We start from the raw sequence: 23784 nt of genomic DNA, 5'->3' as shown, positions 1-23784 counted from the left end.
TGGCACCGTTGGATCCGGAATGTCCAAAAATGGGGGTGCAGAGCTTGGTTTCAAGTCTCTACCACCATCCTTTCAAAAGTTATCCCCCGAAAACCACTGGAGGTATGATAATGACATGGTGCTAGGATTATAACCTAACACTGATGTCATCACAGAGCCCATGCTAGATCAAAGCACAGGGTCTGTGACGTCATCACATTCCCTTTGATGACATCACAGCCACCTAACATTCTGATGTGTTCACTTGTGTGTGTGTGTGTGTGGGGGGGGGGGGGGGGGGGGGTGGGGGCGGGGTGGGTGAGTGTGTGTGTGGGTGTGTGTGTACAGACAAAGTTATGGGGGTGCAGAGCCTGCTTGCAAGTCTGTACCACATTCACTTCAAAAGTTATTCCACAAAAACCCATCAAGGTATGCACCAGAGTCCTCGAGGTTCTAGTTGACCCACTTCCCAACCTTGTAGAGACTCGATGGTGGTACCCTTGGATCCGGAATGTCCGAAAATGGGGGTGCAGAGCTTAGTTTCACGTCTCTACCACCTTTCCTTCAAACGTTATCCTCCGAAAACCCATCGAGGTATGCACCAGAGTCCTCAAGGTTCTGGTTCAGTCCCTTCCCGACCTCGTAGAGACTCGATGGTGGCACCGGTGGATCTGGAATGCTCAAAAATGGGGGTGCAGAGTTTGCTTTCAAGTCTCTACCACCATCCCTTCAAACGTTATCCTCCGAAAACCCATCGAGGTATGCACCAGAGTCCTCAAGGTTCTGGTTCAGTCCCTTCCTGACCTCGTAGAGACTCGAGGGTGGCACCGGTGAATCCGGAATGTCCAAAAATGGGGGTGTAGAGCTTGGTTTCAAGTCTCTACCACCATCCCTTCAAACGTTATCCCCCGAAAACCAGTGGAGGTATGATAATGACATGGTGCTAGGATTATAACCTAACACTGATGTCATCACAGAGCCCATGCTAGATCAAAGCACAGGGTCTGTGACGTCATCACATTCCCTTTGATGACATCACAGCCACCTAACATTCTGATGTGTTCACTTGTGTGTGTGTGTGTGTGTGTGTGTGTGTGTGTGTGTGTGTGTGTGTGTGTGGGGGTGGGTGAGTGTGTGTGTGGGTGTGTGTGTACAGACAAAGTTATGGGGGTGCAGAGCCTGCTAGCAAGTCTGTACCACATTCACTTCAAAAGTTATTCCACAAAAACCCATCGAGGTATGCACCAGAGTCCTCGAGCTTCTAGTTGACCCACTTCCCAACCTTGTAGAGACTCGATGGTGGTACCCTTGGATCCGGAATGTCCAAAAATAGGGGTGCAGAGCTTAGTTTCACGTCTCTACCACCTTTCCTTCAAACGTTATCCTCCGAAAACCCATCGAGGTATGCACCAGAGTCCTCAAGGTTCTGGTTTAGTCCCTTCCCGACCTCGTAGAGACTCGATGGTGGCACCGTTTGATCCGGAATGTTCAAAAATGGGGGTGCAGAGCTTGGTTTCAAGTCTCTACCACCATCCCTTCAAAAGTTATTCCACAAAAACCCATCGAGGTATGCACCAGAGTCCTCAAGGTTCTGGTTGACCCACTTCCCGACCTCGTAGAGACTCGATGGTGGCACCGTTGGATCCGGAATGTTCAAAAATGGGGGTGCCGAGCTTGGTTTCAAGTCTCTACCACCATCCCTTCAAAAGTTAGCCCCCGAAACCAGTCGAGCTATGCACCAGAGTCCTGAAGGTTCTGGTTGACCCACTTCCCGACCTCGTAGAGACTCGAGGGTGGCACCGTTGGATCCGGAATGTCTGAAAATGGGGGTGCAGAGCTTGGTTTCAAGTCTCTACCACCATCCCTTGAGAAGTTAGCCCCCGAAACCAGTCGAGGTATGCACCAGAGTCCTCGAGGTTCTAGTTGACCCACTTCCCAACCTTGTAGAGACTCGATGGTGGTACCCTTGGATCCGGAATGTCCAAAAATGGGGGTGCAGAGCTTAGTTTCACGTCTCTACCACCTTTCCTTCAAACGTTATCCTCCGAAAACCCATCGAGGTATGCACCAGAGTCCTCAAGGTTCTGGTTGAGTCCCTTCCCGACCTCGTAGAGACTCGATGGTGGCACCGTTGGATCCGGAATGTTCAAAAATGGGGGTGCAGAGCTTGGTTTCAAGTCTCTACCACCATCCCTTGAGAAGTTAGCCCCCGAAACCAGTCGAGGTATGCACCAGAGTCCTCAAGGTTCTGGTTGAACCACTTCCCGACCTCGTAGAGACTCGAGGGTGGCACCGTTGGATCCGGAATGTCTGAAAATGGGGGTGCAGAGCTTGGTTTCAAGTCTCTACCACCATCCTTTCAAAAGTTATCCCCTGAAAACCAGTGGAGGTATGATAATGACATGGTGCTAGGGTTATAACCTAACACTGATGACATCACAGAGCCCATGCTAGATCAAAGCACAGGGTCTGTGACGTCATAACATTGCCTTTGATGACATCACAGCTACCTAACATTCTGATGTGTTCACTTGTGTGTGTGTGTGTGTGTGTGTGTGTGTGTGGTGTGTGTACACACAAAGTTATGGGGGTGCAGAGCCTGCTTTCAAGTCTGTACCACATTCACTTCAAAAGTTATTCCACAAAAACCCGTCGAGGTATGCACCAGAGTCCTCGAGGTTCTAGTTGACCCACTTCCCAACCTTGTAGAGACTCGATGGTGGTACCGTTGGATCCGGAATGTCCAAAAATGGGGGTGCAGAGCTTGGTTTCAAGTCTCTACCACCATCCCTTCAAAAGTTAACCCCCGAAACCAGTCGAGGTATGCACCAGAGTCCTCGAGGTTCTAGTTGACCCACTTCCCAACCTTGTAGAGACTCGATGGTGGTACCCTTGGATCCGGAATGTCCAAAAATGGGGGTGCAGAGCTTAGTTTCACGTCTCTACCACCTTTCCTTCAAACGTTATCCTCCGAAAACCCATCGAGGTATGCACCAGAGTCCTCAAGGTTCTGGTTGAGTCCCTTCCCGACCTCGTAGAGACTCGATGGTGGCACCGTTGGATCCGGAATGTTCAAAAATGGGGGTGCAGAGCTTGGTTTCAAGTCTCTACCACCATCCTTTCAAAAGTTATCCCCCGAAAACCAGTGGAGGAATGATAATGACATGGTGCTAGGATTATAACCTAACACTGATGTCATCACAGAGCCAATGCTAGATCAAAGCACAGGGTCTGTGACGTCATCACATTCCCTTTGATGACATCACAGCCACCTAACATTCTGATGTGTTCACTTGTGTGTGTGTGTGGGGGGGGGGGGTGAGTGTGTGTGTGTGTGTGTGTGTGTGTGTGTGTGTGTCCTTACTTATGTCCAAATTGGGGATTTTCATCCGCTCACACACCAGTTGATTGGGGACACCATTGCCATTGGGGACCAAAACCACGGTCCCCAATTAGATTTCATTTCAGTTGCATTCAGCACGCTCCAATATGGGTTTCTGTCTGAAAATCCCCATTGTCCCCAAAAAATGATCTTTTTCAGATATTTTGTGTGTGTGTGTGTGGTCCTCACTCTACCATCCCCCCCCCCGACCCCCCCCCCCCCCCAAATTGTGTATAACTCTACATTGCCCCTAGTGGAAGTGTGTGGAACATGACCCTAAAGGTAGGTTGTCATTTACATGATAATAAATCATAGAAGGGATATATGAACCAGGAAGCCTACACAGTAAATGATAACTAAAGTCTAAAGTCTGACTGTGAAATTAATATTCCTAAGGATTTATCTGGTGCTATCCATAGCTAGAAATGTAGCTGGCACTGCAGTAGCATGCATATACCAGTGCTACATGCTATCTGCTGAAGTGATATGGATTTGTCTAGGGTTTGCTTAACTTTAAATAAACTTAACTTGCTTAAAGTTAAGTATAATTGTGAGACACTCTTTGTAAATTTTGTGAAACCTAATTCTTTTTACAAACTTTCAAGTTGCACTAACTTGAAGACCGTGTTTGCATTATTACCTAAGTGAATGTGCACTCCTATGCATTGCAAGCTATTGGAAGCACATAGCTACCATTACTGAACCTGCTTCTCCAAACCCTACTGTAGAAGTTGGCTCTTGTCAACGTGAGTCAATGATTGCACCGAATGTACATACAGTCCGTGTCTTCTGTAACTGGCAAGTGCGATGCAGAACCCAAGGGAAAGTGAACTAGACCTTTGTGCATTCTGATTGGATGAGAGTACACAGTACGCTAGCTCATGACAGTCAAACAGTATGATCATTTTGCCAAATGATCTACACCTACCAAGCAATCACAGACTGGCATGCATTAGTGTTCAAATTCAATACCAATTCTCAGGAAGATATGATACTTGATACCGTTTTTGATACCACAAGGGAGAAAATGATAACAGATTGAAGGAATAAAGAAATATTTTTGATAGTAAGAACAATACTGAATGCAGTTCTCTGAAGTGTATCAGTTCCTGCATGTGTATCCAGCTGGTTTATCCTGTTTTAAGAGCACTTATATGCATAACAGTAATGCATTTACGTATGAATTTGTTCAGGAAATTTTGTCTATGCAAGTAGAGCTATTTTTGTTGTTTAACAGTGATATGGATCTACTGCTGTTAAAGTACTAGACACCTATTGTGGTTTTTATTTCTTTATATTTCAGACTGCTATTACCAGTGTGTAACAATACTGAATGTCAAGCTGGAACAATACAGAATTCAGTACACCATCCTCATCTCCCCTTCATTGTGTCCTGACTGATAAACCATCTTGTTTAGTTGCATTACCCCTCCATCACGAACCAGTGCCTACCTATAACCTCCCCAATATTAAAGGTATTCTAAGTATTGTTACGCTGTTTCTAAGCTAGTCACGTGCAACAAACATCTCCTCACGATCCGCTGGCTGTCTGTCCTCTGAATATGCTGTGAAAAACCTCGGTCTCTGTGAACAGCCCAGGCTCCAAAAACATTGTGGTCCAGGCTGCACCAACCAGCCAATCACTGACAAGAGGGATTGGGGGTTTGCATGCATGCACATGAAGGGGGGGTTTGGGAGTGGAGTAGATGAGAGAAGTTAGCTAGAGGAGAGCTAGAATGCCGACGCCGACAGCGAGACAATGAACAGTATTTGAAATTTGATATGGCTGACACAGGACCAAAACAGAAGATGTTCAGATGCTCATCTGGCCAAGAAGAGGGAAAAGGAGAAGGAACAAGCCAAGTCCTGTATTTACGTGCTCCAAACCTTATGCATGTTCATGTCAGGGAGCACAAGAGGGGGAGAGGTGGAGATGGGGGGGGGGGCAAGCTAGCTCCGTTTTGTTTGATAACAACCAACCGTACTTACAGTTAATTTTTTTTTAGTCATTTGTTATGCTCTGTTGTGTTTGCCTATTCCTGACATGATTATGAATTAAACTTGATCCATAGAGTTCCCTGCCTGCCATTTCCTGCATTGGATTCTCCCTCCTTGCTCTCAGTGCGAATTTCATTATTATGTTGCTCTTAAAAACATATTATTCTACAAGTGTACATTGCCAGATTTTTTTTTTTTTGGAAGACTCGACTATAGTTGTTGCTTTCTAAAAAAATGTGTTGAACAAACAACTGATTTACAATAATATATTATGTAGCCATAATTTCAAATCTACACTCAACTTTTATGGACAAAGTTGCATTTCTGTTAAAAATGATGATACTTGCATAAAGCATTTTGATCTCTAATACAAAAATAAATAAATTATTGTTGTTTTTGAGACAAATTATGATCTTAGATCCATAGCTCCATTTATGACTTTGCTGAATTTTTCTGCAAGATATTGAAATTGACTTGTCTTTGTCTATATGAACCATCAATGGAGCAAACCATGTTGATAGCTTGCTATTGCTAGTTAGCCTACATAGATCTTCTCTAGACCCACGTGCCCCCCAACAACCATTTTAAGATAGTTTAAAATAGTGTAGCCTTGTGTGTATGCAGCCTTTTGTTGATACACAAATGATTCAAATTAATTAACTTACTGGCCTTACTACTTTATCAAAAATAAACATCATTTTATGTGTAGAATTTGGTTGATTTTGCATTTATTTATCATTGTTGCATGGGTGGAATGCATGGTTGTTGAAACACAGAAACCTGAGAAAATAACCTACTGCATCAATAATATGATACTCACAAAAAACAAAGGGATTTCATTAGTTAGTTCATGTACTACTAATTTATTTTCTCTTTCTTCTTCTTTTCTTTTCATCTTCAAAGCAGAATAAGAACACAGTGGGGACCAACACAGTAGTATTTGTTGTCATTATGCACTATGTCAGTAGTATTTAGTTTGAGGGAACAAAAACATTAAAGATGCATACTATAATGACTGACAACAACAAAGCCTTGAAACTCAAGAAACTTGATCTAGATGCAGAGTATAGAATTAGATAATTGTATGCCTTAATGTGAAGAACTTGTTAGCTGTGGTATCTATGGTTGATGTGAAACAGATCAACTTGTCACAGTCATTTGGGGGTAAGTTGTCACATGTGACAACTCACATGTGACAACTTACCCCAGAATAATAACTTTCAAAATTTATTTAAATCAACACATCCTAATGAAAATTTTACTTTATTTTCACAGAAAAAGAGTGGTTTAAAAGAAAGGAGAAAGTGAGAAGATGGTCAGGAGTTATAAAAGAAAAACAGAGCATGGCAGTGCAGCACCTGACGTGATGCTGAGGGCAGTCAGGCAGGTGACCCTAGGTCACAAGTCCATCAGGAGTACGGGGAAGGACTTTAATGTCAACTACCGTACTTTGGCGCGGTACTGTAAAACATTCACACCAGCTGAGATTCAGGGTCAGACAGCTATCCCAACTATAGTGGTTGGGTACAAATCACCACGGCAGGTTTTCAGCACAGAGATGGAGCTGCAGCTTGAGAACTATATCAAGAGATCCTCTGACATATATTTTGGTTTGTCTCCATCAGAGGTGAGAAAGCTGGCATATGAATTTGCAGTGGCAAAGGGCCTGAAATTTCCACAAGCTTGGTCAGACAAAGAAAAAGCCAGCACCGAATGGTTTACAGGCTTCCTAAAGCGGCACCCCTCACTTTCTCTTAGAAAACCAGAGGCAACTAGCCTTGCCAGAGCTAGTGCCTTTAACAAGGAGAATGTGAAGTCTTTTTTTGACAATCTGGAGAAAGTGTTAATCAGACATTCCCTGGGACCAGGAGATATCTGGAACATGGATGAAACTGGAGTGACAACAGTACAGAAACCAGACCGATTGGTAGCCAGGCGTGGCTTCAAGCAGGTGGGGTCACTGACATCTGGGGAAGGGGTACCCTGGTGACCCTTGCCTGCGCAGTCTCAGCCACAGGGAACAGCATCCCCCCCTATTTCATATTTCCTCGGGTGCACTTTCATGATCATTTCATCAACAATGGGCCACCAGGCTGCAAAGGAGGAGCAAATCCCACAGGGTGGATGAAAGAACCACACTTTGTTGATTTCCTCAAGCATTTTGTGGAACATGCCAAGTGCTCAAAGGAGAAGCCCTGCTTACTCCTTCTGGATAACCACTGCTCACATCTCTCTATTGATGGGCTGAATTTTGCCAAAGAAAATGGCATCATCATGTTGTCCTTCCCACCCCACTGCTCACACAGGCTGCAGCCTTTAGACAGAAGTGTTTACGCGCCATTTAAAAAGCATGTAAACTCTGTCTCTGATTCCTGGATGAGGAACAACCCAGGGAAAACACTCAGCATCTATGACATCCCTGGGATTGTAGCAACTGCTTATCCCCTGGCTGCAACCCCACTTAATATTCAGGCCGGCATTCGGGCAACAGGGATTCAGCCTTACAACAGGGATGTGTTCTTGGAGACAGAATTTGCGCCATCTTACGTCTCAGATCGCCCCTACCAGGACCCAGCTCTACCAAGCCCAAGCACTAACCCAGCCATTCCAGGCTCCGAGACTGAACCATCTTCTCCAGGCCCCAGCACTGATCCATTCAGCACCAACCCAGCCATTCCAGGCCCCAGCACTGACCCATCCAGCACCAACCCAGCCATTCCTGGACCCAGCACTGGCCCAGCTGCTCCAGGCCCAGGCACCAACCAAGAAGCTATTCCAGGCCCTAGTAACCCAGCCTCCTCCACCAACACATTTACTCCAGAGGATATTAGGCCTTACCCAAAAGCTGGTCCAAGAAAAAAAGTTACCCAGCAGAAAAAGAAGAGAAAAACTTCTATTCTCACTGACACACCTGTGAAGGAGGCACTTGAAGCTGAAAGGCAGGCACAAGGGAAGAAAAGACTGTCCAAAAAGAAAGGCAAGGCAACCAAATCTAAAATGCCAAAGAACCAAAGCACAGGGAAGAAACAGAGGGCAGATACAAAAAGAAAAACTCCAGATGACTCCTCATCGGAAGAAGATGAGTCCCTGTGCCTGGTCTGCATAGAGCCATTTGGAAACAGCCGCCCAGGAGAAACATGGGTGCAGTGCATGATATGCAAAGGATGGGCACATGAAGAATGCACCCCTGGCAATTCAGTCTACATATGCCAAAACTGCAAATCAGATGAGGAGTCTGACTAGTGAGCTCAGGTTTTGTTTGAGGTCTTCTTTTGTCCCAGGACCGGTTTACGTGACAGTTTCATAATACATGTTTCATAATATTTCATTTTATTTCATGTTATTTCATAAGATGCATGTGCTCCTGGCAATTCAATCTACATAAGCTATGCCAAAACTGCAACTCAGAAGAGGAGTCTGACTAGTGAGATTTTCTTTTGTTTCAGGACCAGTTTAAGTGTCAGTTTCGTAATGCATGTTGCATAATATTTTATGTTATTTCATGTTTCATGTTATGTCTTGAGTAATAAAAGTGAATTATTGTCATTTATTCACTTTCAATTAAAAAAAATAACAACAACAATAATTTTGTCCTTATTTTATTGGTTGCAAAATCCAGTGTGACATCTTACCCCACATAGTGTAACAACTTACCCGTTGGTGGGGCAACTTGTCACATGGTGACAATCTCCATTAGATTGCTTATAACACTGCATTCACACAAGATATGAAAATGACATGAATACAAAATATATACCTGAGACTTTGGTCTTTCATCTGGTACATATTTTTTTTTATATATGATGTTTTGATTCCAAGATATATATATGAGTGTAAAAAGTGTGAAAATATGCCCCGGTCTCCCCTACTAGTACTAGCCTAATTATAATATCTTTATAGCAATTTTGAATAAAGTCTGTACTCTGGTGACTTATACAATAAATAATAGTCACCATTGACTAAAGTGTAAAACACTCATATAATGCACAATTTAATCCACACACGACTACAAAGAAAAGATCAACACCACCTCCAATAAGCAAAGATACATTTTGTGAAATCATGCACCACTGCCCGCCCACCACTCCCGAAAGGAAGCAGGTGGGTGTGTCTTCCCAGCAGCCCTGCACTGCGGTCAAGCCAGCCGTCTCTCCTTATTGCGAAGTCAAGCCAGCCACTCCAACATTATCAAGTGCTCCCGTATTGCAGACTTTATGGTAAATTCACGGTGGCAGTTGAGAAAGCTAGCGCTAGGATGCTAAGGCGTGGACCAACTTCCGGTTTTCATAATAAAATGTGGGTTTTTATGTATAAGGCAGTAAAAAGAGACGTGTCAGTGTGATCCTGCACAGATTTTGAATCATTGTGTCATATAACCTAGGGGATATAGTATTATGACCCTGCACTGATTTGGGGCCTTTAGGTCACATGACCTGGATGCTATTGAGCTAAATTGCTAATATTTACAGTAAAAAAATTATTAAAAATGAGACAAATGTTACAATGGAATAAAAAGAGGTGTATCTCAACCAGCCAGTGTAGTACTATGACCCTGCACTGATTTGGGGCATTTAGGTCACATGACCTGGAAGCTATAGAACTAAAATGCTAATATTTACATTTAAAAAATTATTAAAAATAACAGAAATGTTAAAATGGAATAAAAAGAGGTGTATCTCAACCAGCCAGTGTAGTACTATGACCCTGCACTGATTTGGGGCATTTAGGTCACATGACCTAGAAGCTATTGAGCTAAAATGCTAATATTTACATTTAAACAATTCTTAAAAATATCAGGACTGGTAAAATTGAATAAAAAGAGGCGTATCTCAACCAGCCAGTGTAGTACTATGACCCTGCACTGATTTGGGGCATTTAGGTCACATGACCTAGAAGCTATTGAGCTAAAATGCTAATATTTACAGTAAAAAATTAATTAAAATATCAGGACTGGTAAAATGGAATAAAAAGAGGTGTATCTCAACCAGCCAGTGTAGTACTATGACCCTGCACTGATTTGGAGCCTTTAGGTCACATGACCTAGAAGCTATTGAGCTAAAATGCTAATACTTACAGTAAAAAATTAATTAAAAATATCAGGACTGGTAAAATGGAATAAAAAGAGGTGTATCTCAACCAGCCAGTGTAGTACTATGACCCTGCACTGATTTGGAGCCTTTAGGTCACATGACCTGGAAGCTATTGAGCTAAAATGCTAATATTTACAGTAAAAAAATAATTAAAAATATGATGAGTGTTAAAATGGAATGAAAAGAGGTGTACCTCAACCAGCCAGTGTAGTACTATGACCCTGCACTGATTTGGGGCATTTAGGTCACATGACCTGGAAGCTATTGAGCTAAATTGCTAATATTTACAGTAAAAAAAATTATTAAAAATAACAGGACTGGAAAAATGGAATAAAAAGAGGCATACTTCAACCAGTCAATGTAGTACTATGATTCTGCACTGACTTTGAGTCATTTGGTCACATGACCTGGAAGCTATTGAGCTAAAATGTTAATATTTACAGTAAAAAATTAATTAAAAGTAACAGAAATGTTAAAATGGAATAAGAAGAGGTGTATCTCAACCAGTCAATGTAGTACTATGGATCTGCACTGATTTGGGGCCTTTAGGTCACATGACCTGGAAGCTATTGAGCTGAAATGCTAATATTTACAGTAAAAGATTTATTAAAAATAAGACAAATGTTAAAATGAAATAAAAAGAGGCGAACCTCAACCAACCAGTGTAGTACCATGACCCTGCACTGATTTGGGGCCTTTAGGTCACATGACCTAGAAGCTATTGAGCTAAAATGTTAATATTTACAGTAAAAAAAATTATTAAAATAAAACAAATGTTAACATGGAATAAAAAAAGATCTTTTTCGGAAAGAGACAATGCAGTAGGCAAAGTCCCTTACAGAGAACAAGAATGACACAACCTTTCCTGATTTTAATGATGGAAATATATGATACAATAAACACACACATACTCATAAATATCAGAGGTATATTTCACTCATCTATTATATATAACTACCGAACATCTATAACAAACATAATACCTTTTTTTTAACAATGTAGGCTTTATATCTTGAATTAAAAATAATGTGACCCTCAGTATCCGTTAACTGACACCTACTTTCTGACTCCAACTTGCATTTCTTATCACACTTTTCATTTATGTGCAAAGGACACAATCCCAGTTGGCTGCCCTTGCTCTTTGGAGTTGGTCTTCATCCAAACCCAGACACTGCTCATGGTACCATCGTTGGCATGTGTCACACTGTATCTGAAAAATGAAATTAAAAAAAGGCAAAATCTTTATCATCTTGTATGCAATTAAATTGAAATATGCAAAAGAGAATAATTTCTGGTTGTAGGCAAGAAAATGTTTGCCATAATCATTTCAATTCAGATTTGTATTAAGAGATTTATGTCCACTGCATTACACTTTTACAATGTGTGTAATATGCTGTGTTAATCTTTTCTAATTAAATAACAAAAAGCCAATATTGAAGTCAATGAAAGAAGGATGTGGCTCCATCAGATTTCCACTGCAGTAGAACACAGCATTATGCTAATAGAGTTTCAAAAGCTAGGGGTCTCTATCTGTGCAGAGGACAATAGACTACAGTTCTGGCCACCAAATATTACGGTGGAAGGGCACAGTTACATTTTTAATCCTTATTATTTTAGTCAACATTTAGCATCTTTTTCATTTATAGTTTTTAGGGATGTTGGGAAGTTAGGTACTGTTTAGTGCCTTGGTACTAAGTTTAGAAAATTCTGAGAGACACTGTTCTATAACTATACAATAAACCCCAAATGATAAATGAACAAGAAACAGGGACAAAAACTCACCCATCGAGTAGTTGGAGGCCCTGATCCAGGGGGCTTCGAGGCAGAGCACATCACACAGTTGTTGTCCAGATCTAACACTGAAATAAAATAAATTTCTGTTATAATTGACATATGTACACAATCCATAGGTTATTGGTGTAACCGGTGGTGTCACGCCTATGGTGTTCTGCATTGTGTTCTGGCGTTCACAATGAAGAGGCAGGACTGGATTTTTGGTCTTTAGTGATAATCTCTGGTGAAATATATATACAAAACAGGTTCAGCAGCTGTCTGGATGTGTATCTGTTCAGCTTTCCTCTCTGGCAGTTGAAAAGAGCTTTTTACTTTTTAAATTACAATTACAAAATTAATCCAGTCATTGGACACAATCAAATTCAATATCAGAAATAACGTAAAAAAAATAACAGGACCTAGTAGCTATCAGTATAAATACCATCATGACATTGCAATGTTTAATTATAAACATAGAAAACAGGGTAGACTGCAACTGGGGACAGTTACAACAAGTCTTATTCCTCAATTAAAATCATGCTAAAATGATATTCATATAAACAAACAAATTAATGGGAATGATTTGGTGGAATTAGAAAAATCTACATTAACCTGTTACATTGGCAGCTGTGTTGCTATCAAGTTATATGTAGCTTGTCAACTGGATCATTAATAATCCTCAACTCAGATACGTTGAAGGAGTTTTCAAGTCTATTTAATAAATTTAACAATCAGTATTGCGAATCCTTATTGAGGAAAAAATACAAAAATAAATAAATCTATACCTTTGCAGATTTAAAATAATGTAGCCTCTGTTTCAGTTCCAGTTGACTGTATAGAAGTTTGCTAAGAGTTCTTTCTGATTCTGTGATGGGATTCTGAGTTCATTGGAGATGTATGGGATATATAAATATGAATTTTTTCATAAAATCTATGACACTTTTGACTAAAACAATATGAACTGTGCGGACTCTTTTATAGAGGATGTAGTTTATTTGGATGGGTTTGATTGCATTTACTTTCACAACAAGATAAACTACTTAATATAAAGAAAAGAGAAAAATGACTTAAACCTGAATCATTCAGTACTGCCAGTGCAAACTTAGTCCTTTCCAAAGCCATCTCCTTCTTTGATGTGCCAAAGGACATGAGAGGCAATGCAGGATATGCCTCCATCACTGCCTTCGCCATCTACACCAACATACAGAATTAAGCATGTCATCTTTGAAACATTGTTTTTGAACTGTAAAGCAATAGAAACGCAAATACGAATTGATTTGTCAAAAAATAAGTATAGTAGCACCTAAAACATGTAAATGCCAAACTACACGGGCTGTGACAACAATCATCCCTCACTACAGTAGTATTTACACCACTGAAAAGACATTAAATTTAAGTGTGAACTTAAAGAACAGAGCTGTAATTTATGGTATATTAATTATCTATTTTACTTAAAATTATGTACTGAAGATAACTACATTTTTGTTGCATTGTTATATGGTGATACTTTGTACATTGAATCAAGACACTGAATTAAAAAGCACACAAAACATATGAGGTTAAAGGCAGTAAACGCAAGGTAATTTTGGACATAATGACATATCAATGCAACATTTTTCCTACCCACCATGGTACCTTGTGGAAATTACTGACTCTACTTATGTCACTCTCCAGAAGAGCAACAACTGTCTTTTTTAGAGCACCTGGCATGTTGTCATTCATCCATTAGGATGTGTCCTTGTGACTTTATCCTGTGAATCTATGAATATTATTTTAACTGCTTAATCCATTTACCAAAGAGTTCTTATGACTTCAAATTGCCAATGCTGTGTCACTTTATTTTTATATTAAATTTTTTAGTTAAGCACCAGAAGTCTGACATAATGTTTGATAGAGAAACATAGAGATAAAAATAAACATCACACACACACACATACACACACACACGGTCATTACCATGGTGACGATGACCCCACAACTACACTTGTCACGTTGCTGTGGAAGACATATGGTGTTATCAAAATACATGCAATATCGGCATCAAAGTCAGGTTTACAAAACAATAAACTTCTGTTTAAACTGCATCAAGTAACTCCTTTGATTTACTGTGTTGTTGTGACCTCTGTTTTATACAATTAATAGCAACATTTTCACTAAACTAGGGAGGAGTATATGAGACCAGATGCTAAAGATGTCTTCTTTCATAATTTCTCAGGTATTTGTTGGTATGTATACTGGTTGTTTCAGGCAAAGAAAGAAAGAAAATGGAAGCTAAACCTTTATGAGAAAAATGATGACCTACCGTATTCTTTTTGCAGCATGTGCAGACTCAGCTTGCTCTGATTTAATAGCCAAAGGATCCACCAAAAATACTGTGCTTATGGCAGGAAATACATACTAAAAAAAAAGGTGAATGTTATTTCAGAACAACATAATAAATATATACACAACACAAGTGGATTTCAGATCACCAGTGAAGTAACAATCACTGACCAGTAACTTCCAGTGTACTCCGCCAACATTTACAAAAGACAGTATGCCTTCATAGTTGTTGAAGTCAGTCTGTAATGGAAATAAAAATAAATTAAATAACTGTCAATAAAGTTTGTAGAGATTTCTTTTTAATGAAACACCACAATCTCAAAATTTTATTTATTTTATCATTACATAACATAAACAAAAATCCCTAAATACTCCAAAAAAGTCAGCATAACAACTTCATGTGTGATATTTGAGTGTAATGTGGGTAACGTTCAAACCACCAAATACCTCTCCTGTCAGCCATCGGTGAGGTCTCAGTGAACAGAGTTCACTGTGGTGTATGAGAAAACTGGAACCTGACTGGTATCACTGCAACCACCACTTCTGTGTTCTTCCTTTTCCACAGTGATTTTAGCTGAGAAAAAAATGTACAATTTCTTAGCTCTTCATATAATCCCATTAATATAAATAAAACTAATGAATGAAATGAAATAAAACTCCATATAATCAATAATTGCTCTGGGACTGTGGCTTCTGAAGTTGGTGATACTAATATCTCCAGACAGGCCCTTTCCATTTCGTTGACAGATGGCTCATCATTGTTCACAAGGTGAACCGTGAGATGTTGAATTTTGAGCTTCTTCTGGTCATGGAGCTCCTTTATTGTGGACACTATTGTGTCTGCACACAGTCCCAAGGGGAAATTGAAAATGCCAGAGCTTATTGCTGGAATAGCGACAGACTGAATATTAAGGTCGTTTACTGTATGCAGGATGCTCTCTATGGCCTTTTTTAAAGTCCTGTTGGCTTTGAGGAGCGCGGTTGGGGATGGATTCATTTTCACTTGTGGGCCAACTGCATGAATTAAATACCTGCATGGTAAATTACCAGCACTTGTGACCGCTGCCTGGCCAGGTTTCAATTTGCCACACTTAAGAATGTGCCGGTCACTGTCTTCAACAATCTTTGGCCCTCCAGCTTCAGCTAAAGCCAGTGCAAGACCCCCAGAATGACGCAGGCTCCTATTAGCAGCATTGACAGCGGCATCTACGTCAAACGTTGCCAAATCTGCCTTCCACACACATACTGTGAGGTCTTCTGAGACTGTGACTGACAACCTCTTGTCTTGGTGGGTGTCCAGCGTGGGTGGTGGTGGTGCATCCTCCAGCAAAGTGTCAGTGTCTGTTTTGTTGGTTTGTTCGTTGGTGTTTCTGACCTTTTCCTGTACCTCAGTCTGGTTTAATGTCTTCTTCTTTAAAACCTGATAATCAAAATGTTACACTGAATGCTCATTTATATTTCATGTAACAATATAGTATGATAAACTTTGAGCTGATGGTGATCACTAACAACATCTTGTTGTTACCTTCTGCTTTTTAGGTTTCTCGAAATCAAAAGGCTTCTTCACTGGTGTGACATATACACCTCTCCTCCCCTGCTTCCTCTGTTTCCACCTTTCGACATCTACCCTGTGGGTCTTGTTGCAATAAACAAGAGATAGGTATTGTTATTACTTAAGCAAGTTTTGAATTTCGGATGTCTATTTTGGATTGTGGATACGTGACAGGACTAGTAAATTTTGTGAAGCACTGACTGATTGCAATTTGTTGACTTGTTATTGTTATTGTTGAATTTGTTTTTACTTTAATCTGCAGTTGTTTTGGTCAAGTCTTGATTCATTGTGGTCTGTAATAGGAAGTATTATTCAATATGAAAAAGATATAATGTTCTGTGCTTTCATATAGTGACAAAGACAGTGTATTATTGATTAACAATATTGAATTAAAATACTTGTTTAGAAAGTAATATATGAGATGTATTTTTAAATATGACATACTCTTCAGTACTTAAATTCTACAACAACAAAACAGCTTCTATCCTCTGAAACCAACATTTATAAATTCTGATAAAAAAATGGAAAAATTAAGAAATTTTACATCAGTTACTTTATATGTTTTTTTCCCCACTTTCTGCATTGAAGACCGTCAAAACTCAATATATACAGCTTTAAATGAAGTACATTATTTGATCATATTATGATCCCTAAAATAAATACCTTGGTCTTGATTTTCAGAGAGTCCTGGTACTCTCTCAGAAGAGCTTCATGCATCATCTTGTAGGTGTGCACAAAGTCATCCAGTCTGGTCAGCCTCTTATGTTGAAAACGGATCTTTTTGAGATCCCACTGGCTCTTCTCCATAATCCCCTGGGTCTTATTGTCTTTGGTGTAATTCTGTTGAAGACATGTCAAATTTAACATGAAGTCACATTAGTATTAAATTTGTTGAATTATTGTGCCTACAAAGGTAAAGAAAATAGTTATTTTATTACAGTTTATGGTTAGCTGTTCAGTAAGGGATAATGTAGAGTGAGCAGGTTGTTATAGACAAATAAGCCTTGGCAGGATGACTAGAACCCTGATGCGAAGCATATTATGGCTTACTGCTGAATTAAATAATTTGAGACAAATTTTGTAAGGAAGGAATGGGACTTCTTTCGTGTTGTTGAAAGTAAAGTCTGTGTTTTTCTCATGTCACACAGCTTTAAGAGAGCGATCCGCTACTGTTGCCTGAATTGGAGGACAGGAAATTCTCCTTTCAGCCATCAGTCATGAATGAAGGGTTTCAATCTCTCCTCCTTTTTTTCTGAAGCAGTAGCATGGATCTATCCATTAGCAGTAGCCTGGCTAATCAGAGCAGCATCCCTAGCTATTATACATAGCAATGGTCTGTTATACAGAAATTACAGACCTTAGAGTGCAGTGATTGACCAGTGATTGATCAGAGTACAGCATTTAATAGAGCCATGTAATAATACACATTAACCCTTGCATTTACCTGTGTCGAGTTCTGGGCAGCTCTGTTGTATTTTTTTGAGAGCATCTCATAAACAGGACCTGTTCCATGCCGTCCAAGGTCTGCTGCAATATTATATTAATAATTTTAAAAACAATCTTAAAATGTATGCATACATATAGGGGAGGCACCTGACTTACCAAGTAAAAGTCCTGACCACAGAACTGACTGAGGCAGAAAGTACTTTAGAACCTTGGGGATGAAGGTGGAACAGTAGTACCCATTTGGCTCTCCCTGTGTGTCCAGTGCTGCCTGCTGGATGACTTCCTTAAAATGCACATCAAAAGGTGTTGGGCTTGATTCAACCTGTGAGAGACACAATTGTATTCATGTCACACGTGTCATTTGTTCATGTATTGTGGTATTTGGAGACAGCACCAGTCATTCCTTAGAACATCATGTTTCTGTGCTCTATGCAATTGTGTATACGTTGACTGCATGGCTTGCAATATCAATGCATCGATATTTCACCCTAACCCAAACAGCGAATAGTCATCTATGAAAGACCTAAATGATCCACAATTCAACACAGAAAAACTACATTATCTAATTTTAAATTCTGAATTCCCAACAGGATAACTTACCACATAGTCTTCCTCTGTTATGTCAGTGTCAATGACTGGCTGTGCAGTTGAGGTGAGCAGTGCCTGAAGGTTTTGAAAATGTTTTTCAACATTTTCATCACTTGCAGGACTGGAGAACACCACTGTAGCACTCAGTACAACTTCGTCAAGTTTTTTTAGTGTAGTCGCCTGAGTCATCAGCCCGAGCACATGCATACAGAGGAGATAGTGTTTTCCAGCACTGTGGGAAAGATTTTTATAAATAAATATCAATTTTGACAATACTGCACCATAATGATGCTAATTAAAATGAAATCATATTAAGTAGAAGGCATCACTCACTGTTTTTTGCAGAGGTCCTTGGCATTTTTCATTACGTGACTCAAGCACCGATGTAGGATTGGAAGATCAGTTGCATTATTCTTTCCTTGTCCTGTCACGATGTAATAGTACTGTGTAAGGAGCTCTGTGAGACTCAGGCCACATAGGTTTTGTGCAATGGACTGCATTAAAACTGCTGAGCCATCACATATGTACATCACAGGTCTTTTTCGAATTTTTGTCCCATGAAATTTCACACAGTCTGTCATGAAGGACCCTAAAACGTATGATACTGATGCTGTTGTATGTTCTGCAGTCACAAATGTAGCTACAGGCACTGGGGAGCAGCCTTTCAGGGGATGTCTTACTACGAGTTCATAAATGTAAAATGGTGAACTCTCTCCTTTGGCCTTTTTTACTATGCTGCCTGTTGCATCCAAATACACTATGTCACTTTTTGACCGTTGATGGAAGAGATGGATTGTCTTCTTGGACCAGAGCATCATTCCTTTTGGCTGAAGAATAATTTTTTGAATCAATTTGTCCTCTGTGTTTTTTTCTTGTTCAGACATCAGTTGCATGCTGATCATCTCGTTGCTGTGCAGCCTCTTTTTTTTCCTTTCAGAATAGCTGATGGTTTTCAAAACTCCTGGGGTTGGCACCTCATCCCTGCATCCAGATGTGACAACATCCTCCTCCAACTTCATTAAGCTCTCTAGATGAAGGCGCCTTGGAAGGTTTGAGCTTAGTTTCTCAGCAAATTCCTTTCTGTCATCTGCTCTAATTGGCCTTCTCTTGAGCATGTCTGATCTGTGCCGCACCATTTCCCCCTTGAAAAAGACCTGAGCCTTGAGTGAGGATTCACTCTCCACTTTGACTTCCACCTGGACACCACACTCCTTGAAAAGGCATGTTCCAGAGCAGGTAAACACAGGGCAGTTTTTCTTAGAGCCTATTGTTTTGACACTGTGACGCTTGAATGCAAAAGAGCAGAATGGGTGCACACTCCTTATGCCTTTTGCAATTACATTAGTCCAGTGTAAAGTTTTGAATTGCCTTTTTTGTTGTTTTCGTCTGAGCTTAGTCCAATCAGTGCGTGAAATAAAAAAAAAACATGGCTCACTGGGCAACTTATGAGTGAAGATGTGGTTGCTTTCAGCATTCTTTTTTGATGATGTAGTGGAGGCACTACTGATATTCTGCAAACAAGAAAAAAAAATTAACAAATTGTTTCATAAAGCACTCTAAATACAATAAAAGCATTTGTAGCAGTCACTTTAAATTGTTTTCAAAAATAAAGCTTGTTTACAAAAAACACATAACAGAAGTAAATTTTTGTGATTGTCCAATCCATTGTTCAACTGCACACTACAAACAACATAAAAAAAGAAAGGATAATTATTTTCAAATAATAATTGCTTGTAAGGTGGTATTCTAAATAAACAAAGCTAATCACCACATTTTAAAGCTGTTAATCTATAACGTATATCTTAAAAGGAATAGCTATAAAGTTAATATACCCTCTGTTACTTCAAGTATTTACTTCTTTACTATACACATATTTTCAAATTGTTTAAATTTTACCTCTTCACTGTCATCCGTTGAGGAGCATTGAGGGTCATTGCCTTTGCTGACTTCCAGCAGGGACACAGAGCTGGCTGAGTCAGACTTTGGGCCTTTTTCGGAATCGGAACTGCTCACCTCAGTTTCCCAACTAGATGAGCCTAAATTGGTTTCATGCGTTGCATCTGTTATTAACTCTTCCACCAGAGGCACAGGGCTGGATGATTCTGTTTCATGTGACTGTATGTTATATGGTTCAGTGTCATCCTGTGCGTTTTCCCTTTCTTTTTCACTTGCCAATCTGGTCTGGTCTAAATTCACCTGTAGACACTCTTCCTCATCATCCTTTTTTTGGTCTGTTCTGTCAGACGTCTCAAGCTTTTCTCTCCCACTGACATCTCCTCCTACACATAAACATTTTCAAAAAGTCATTAATCAAATTCTACTACTGGATATACCTGATCTTTACAATGAGGCAAGAAAAACAAACAACCAATAAAAAACAACCATGGTGAAACATTTAACATTTCACTGTATTGAAGATCCTTACAACTGTAGTCCTAATCCTCAGCATCCTCTTGAGCCATTTTGTGTTCATTTCACTACCACTTTTGTTATTTTTATGTTTTTCCTCAGTTTTTTTCACTTCTGATTTCCAAACTGTCAAACTGCTGGTCCAGATGCGGACCGCATTCCAGCTGTTATTGCTGGGTTCGGACTGAAAATATATACAAATGATTTCGGTCAGGCCATGCCATAGGCTTCCGTTTTTTTCATTAATGAGTCGTGAGTCGGTAACCTACCTTTAAGCACCTCTGTCTGCAGTCCTCTTCTGTCCTCCGTCCAGATGACCTTCAACCATGTCATGTATTTTGTGCTACTGGTTTTGAAGACATCCAGTGCGACTGCCAACCACTGCTCAGGTGTCACATTATCAGATAAATTATGTTTGATAAAGGTTTTCACAAGAGCATCCCTACCTCCAGCTAATTGCCAGAGGTCTTGATTCTTCTTCCTTTGGCCTTTCTTAAAACGACCCATCAAGTCAATTTACCGTCGCGTAAGATATGTGCCTTTGCCTGATAGATGTTTACTTTGCTGTAGCCCACTTGGATTGTTCTGGAAGTTCAGCTGCATTAGCGCCAACTACTGGTTTACAACAAGGGCTATTAATGATACTTGAAAAGTCATTTTTTTGTTTATTGGTATGAATGCTGACCCATCATTCAGAACATAAAATATCATAAGAAATATACTATGATCATACACTGATGATACACCTCTTTATATTCCATTTTTCCAGTCCTGTTATTTTTAATATTTTTTTTACTGTAAATATTAGCATTTTAGCGCAATAGCTTCTAGGTCATGTGACCTAAAGGCCCAAAATCAGTGCAGAACCATAGTACTACATTGACTGGTTGAGATACACCTCTTTTTATTCCATTTTACCAGTCCTGATATTTTTAATAAATTCTTTTACTGTAAATATTAGCATTTTAGCTCAATAGCTTCCAGGTCATATGACCTAAAGGCCCCAAATCAGTGCAGGGTCATAGTCCTACATTGGCTGGTTGAGATACACCTCTTTTCATTCCATTTTAACACTCATGATATTTTTAATTAATTTTTTACTGTAAATATTAGCATTTTAGCTCAATAGTTTCGAGGTCATGTGACCTAAATGCCCCAAATCAGTGCAGAACCATAGTACTACATTGACTGGTTGAGATACACCTCTTTTTATTTCATTTTAACATTTGTCTTATTTTTAATAATTTTTTTTACTGTAAATATTAGTATTTTAGCGCAATAGCTTCTAGGTCATGTGACCTAAAGGCCCCAAATCAGTGCAGGGTCATAGTACTACATTGGCTGGTTGAGATACACCTCTTTTCATTCCATTTTAACACTCATGATATTTTTAATTAATTTTTTACTGTAAATATTAGCATTTTAGCTCAATAGCTTCCAGGTCATGTGACCAAATGACTCAAACTCAGTGCAGAACCATAGTACTACACTGGCTGGTTGAGATACACCTCTTTTTATTCCATTTTACCAGTCCTGATATTTTTAATAAATTTTTTACTGTAAATATTAGCATTTTAGCTCAATAGTTTCTAGGTCATGTGACCTAAATGCCCCAAATCAGTGCAGAACCATAGTACTACACTGGCTGGTTGAGATACACCTCTTTATATTCCATTTTTCCAGTCCTGTTATTTTAATTTTTTTTACTGTAAATATTAGCATTTTAGCGCAATAGCTTCTAGGTCATGTGACCTAAAGGCTCCAAATCAGTGCAGGGTCATAGTACTACACTGGCTGGTTGAGATACACCTCTTTTTATTCCATTGTAACATTTGTCTCATTTTTAATAATTTTTTTACTGTAAATATTAGCATTTTAGCTCAATAGCTTCCAGGTCATGTGGCCTAAATGCCCCAAATCAGTGCAGATCCATAGTACTACACTGACTGGTTGAGATACACCTCTTCTTATTCCATTTTAACATTTCTGTTACTTTTAATTAATTTTTTACTGTAAATATTAGCATTTTAGCTCAATAGCTTCCAGGTCATGTGACCTAAAGGCTCCAAATCAGTGCAGGGTCATAGTACTACACTGCATGGTTGAGATACACCTCTTTTCATTCCATTTTAACACTCATGATATTTTTAATTAATTTTTTACTGTAAATATTAGCATTTTACCTCAATAGCTTCCAGGTCATGTGACCTAAATGCCCCAGATCAGTGCAGATCCATAGTACTACACTGGCTGGTTGAGATACACCTCTTTTTATTTCATTCTAACATTTGTCTCATTTTTAATACATTTTTTACTGTAAATATTAGCAATTTAGCTCAATAGCTTCCAGGTCATGTGACCTAAAGGCTCCAAATCAGTGCAGATCCATAGTACTACACTGGCTGGTTGAGATACACCTCTTTTTATTTCATTCTAACATTTGTCTCATTTTTAATACATTTTTTACTGTAAATATTAGCAATTTAGCTCAATAGCTTCCAGGTCATGTGACCTAAAGGCTCCAAATCAGTGCAGAGTCATAGTACTACACTGGCTGGTTGAGATACACCTCTTTATATTCCATTGTAACATTTGTCTCATTTTTAATAATTTTTTTTTCTGTAAATATTAGCATTTTAGCTCAATAGCTTCCAGGTCATGTGACCTAAATGCCCCAAATCAGTGCAGGGTCATAGTACTACACTGGCTGGTTGAGATACACCTCTTTTTATTTCATTTTAACATTTGTCTTATTTTTAATAATTTTTTTTACTGTAAATATTAGCATTTTAGCTCAATAGCTTCTAGGTCATGTGACCTAAAGGCTCCAAATCAGTGCAGGGTCATAGTACTACACTGGCTGGTTGAGGTACACCTCTTTTCATTCCATTTTAACACTCATGATATTTTTAATTAATTTTTTACTGTAAATATTAGCATTTTAGCTCAATAGCATCTAGGTCATGTGACCTAAATGCCCCAGATCAGTGCAGGGTCATAGTACTACACTGGCTGGTTGAGATACACCTTTTTTTATTCCATTGTAACATTTGTCTCATTTTTAATAAATTCTTTACTGTAAATATTAGCAATTTAGCTCAATAGCTTCCAGGTCATGTGACCTAAAGGCTCCAAATCAGTGCAGGGTCATAGTACTACACCGGCTGGTTGAGATACACCTCTTTTCATTCCATTTTAAAACTCATGATATTTTTAATTAATTTTTTACTGTAAATATTAGCATT

General features: G+C 39.4%; 1 protein-coding gene, 1 long non-coding RNA gene and 1 pseudogene across 2 annotated transcripts; 1 reads left to right on the top strand and 2 right to left on the bottom strand.

The window, feature by feature from the left end:
* The first annotated feature begins 6889 nt into the window (after positions 1 to 6889).
* LOC146304335 (uncharacterized) lies at positions 6890 to 8817 on the top strand (annotated as a pseudogene).
* A 2488-nt stretch (positions 8818 to 11305) lies between these two features.
* On the bottom strand, positions 11306 to 14218 carry LOC146304334 (uncharacterized). Its single transcript, XR_014769384.1, has 4 exons — positions 14179 to 14218; positions 13296 to 13413; positions 12232 to 12308; positions 11306 to 11659 (listed from the first exon to the last, which is right to left on the bottom strand). It is a non-coding gene; the product is annotated as an uncharacterized LOC146304334 (long non-coding RNA).
* An 896-nt stretch (positions 14219 to 15114) lies between these two features.
* On the bottom strand, positions 15115 to 21261 carry LOC146304333 (uncharacterized). Its single transcript, XM_084714174.1, has 10 exons — positions 20809 to 21261; positions 20027 to 20409; positions 18464 to 19641; positions 18143 to 18362; positions 17699 to 17864; positions 17541 to 17623; positions 16760 to 16936; positions 16070 to 16180; positions 15222 to 15964; positions 15115 to 15118 (listed from the first exon to the last, which is right to left on the bottom strand). Exons 1-10 carry the CDS (start codon positions 21044 to 21046, stop codon positions 15115 to 15117), a joined length of 3303 nt encoding a protein of 1100 aa, XP_084570300.1. The 5' UTR covers positions 21047 to 21261.
* Between the last annotated feature and the right edge of the window lie 2523 nt (positions 21262 to 23784).

This window comes from Lutjanus erythropterus, unplaced genomic scaffold (assembly GCF_056507025.1).
Source record: "Lutjanus erythropterus isolate fLutEry1 unplaced genomic scaffold, fLutEry1.hap2 Scaffold_155, whole genome shotgun sequence".
Taxonomy (NCBI): Eukaryota; Metazoa; Chordata; class Actinopteri; order Lutjaniformes; family Lutjanidae; genus Lutjanus; species Lutjanus erythropterus.
The sequence above is the reverse complement of the archived record's forward strand: the minus strand, read 5'-3'. Positions and strand labels throughout refer to the sequence as shown.

Excerpts from the sequence above, each read along its gene's own strand:
- LOC146304333 (XM_084714174.1), bottom strand. The coding sequence starts at position 21,046 with ATGGGTCGTTTTAAGAAAGGCCAAAGGAAGAAGAATCAAGACCTCTGG. Across the intron at positions 18,363-18,463 it reads AAGGACCTCTGCAAAAAACA|TGCTGGAAAACACTATCTCC; the intron begins GTGAGTGATGCC and ends TCTTTCCCACAG. Across the intron at positions 17,624-17,698 it reads GTGGTCAGGACTTTTACTTG|CAGACCTTGGACGGCATGGA; the intron begins GTAAGTCAGGTG and ends ATAATATTGCAG.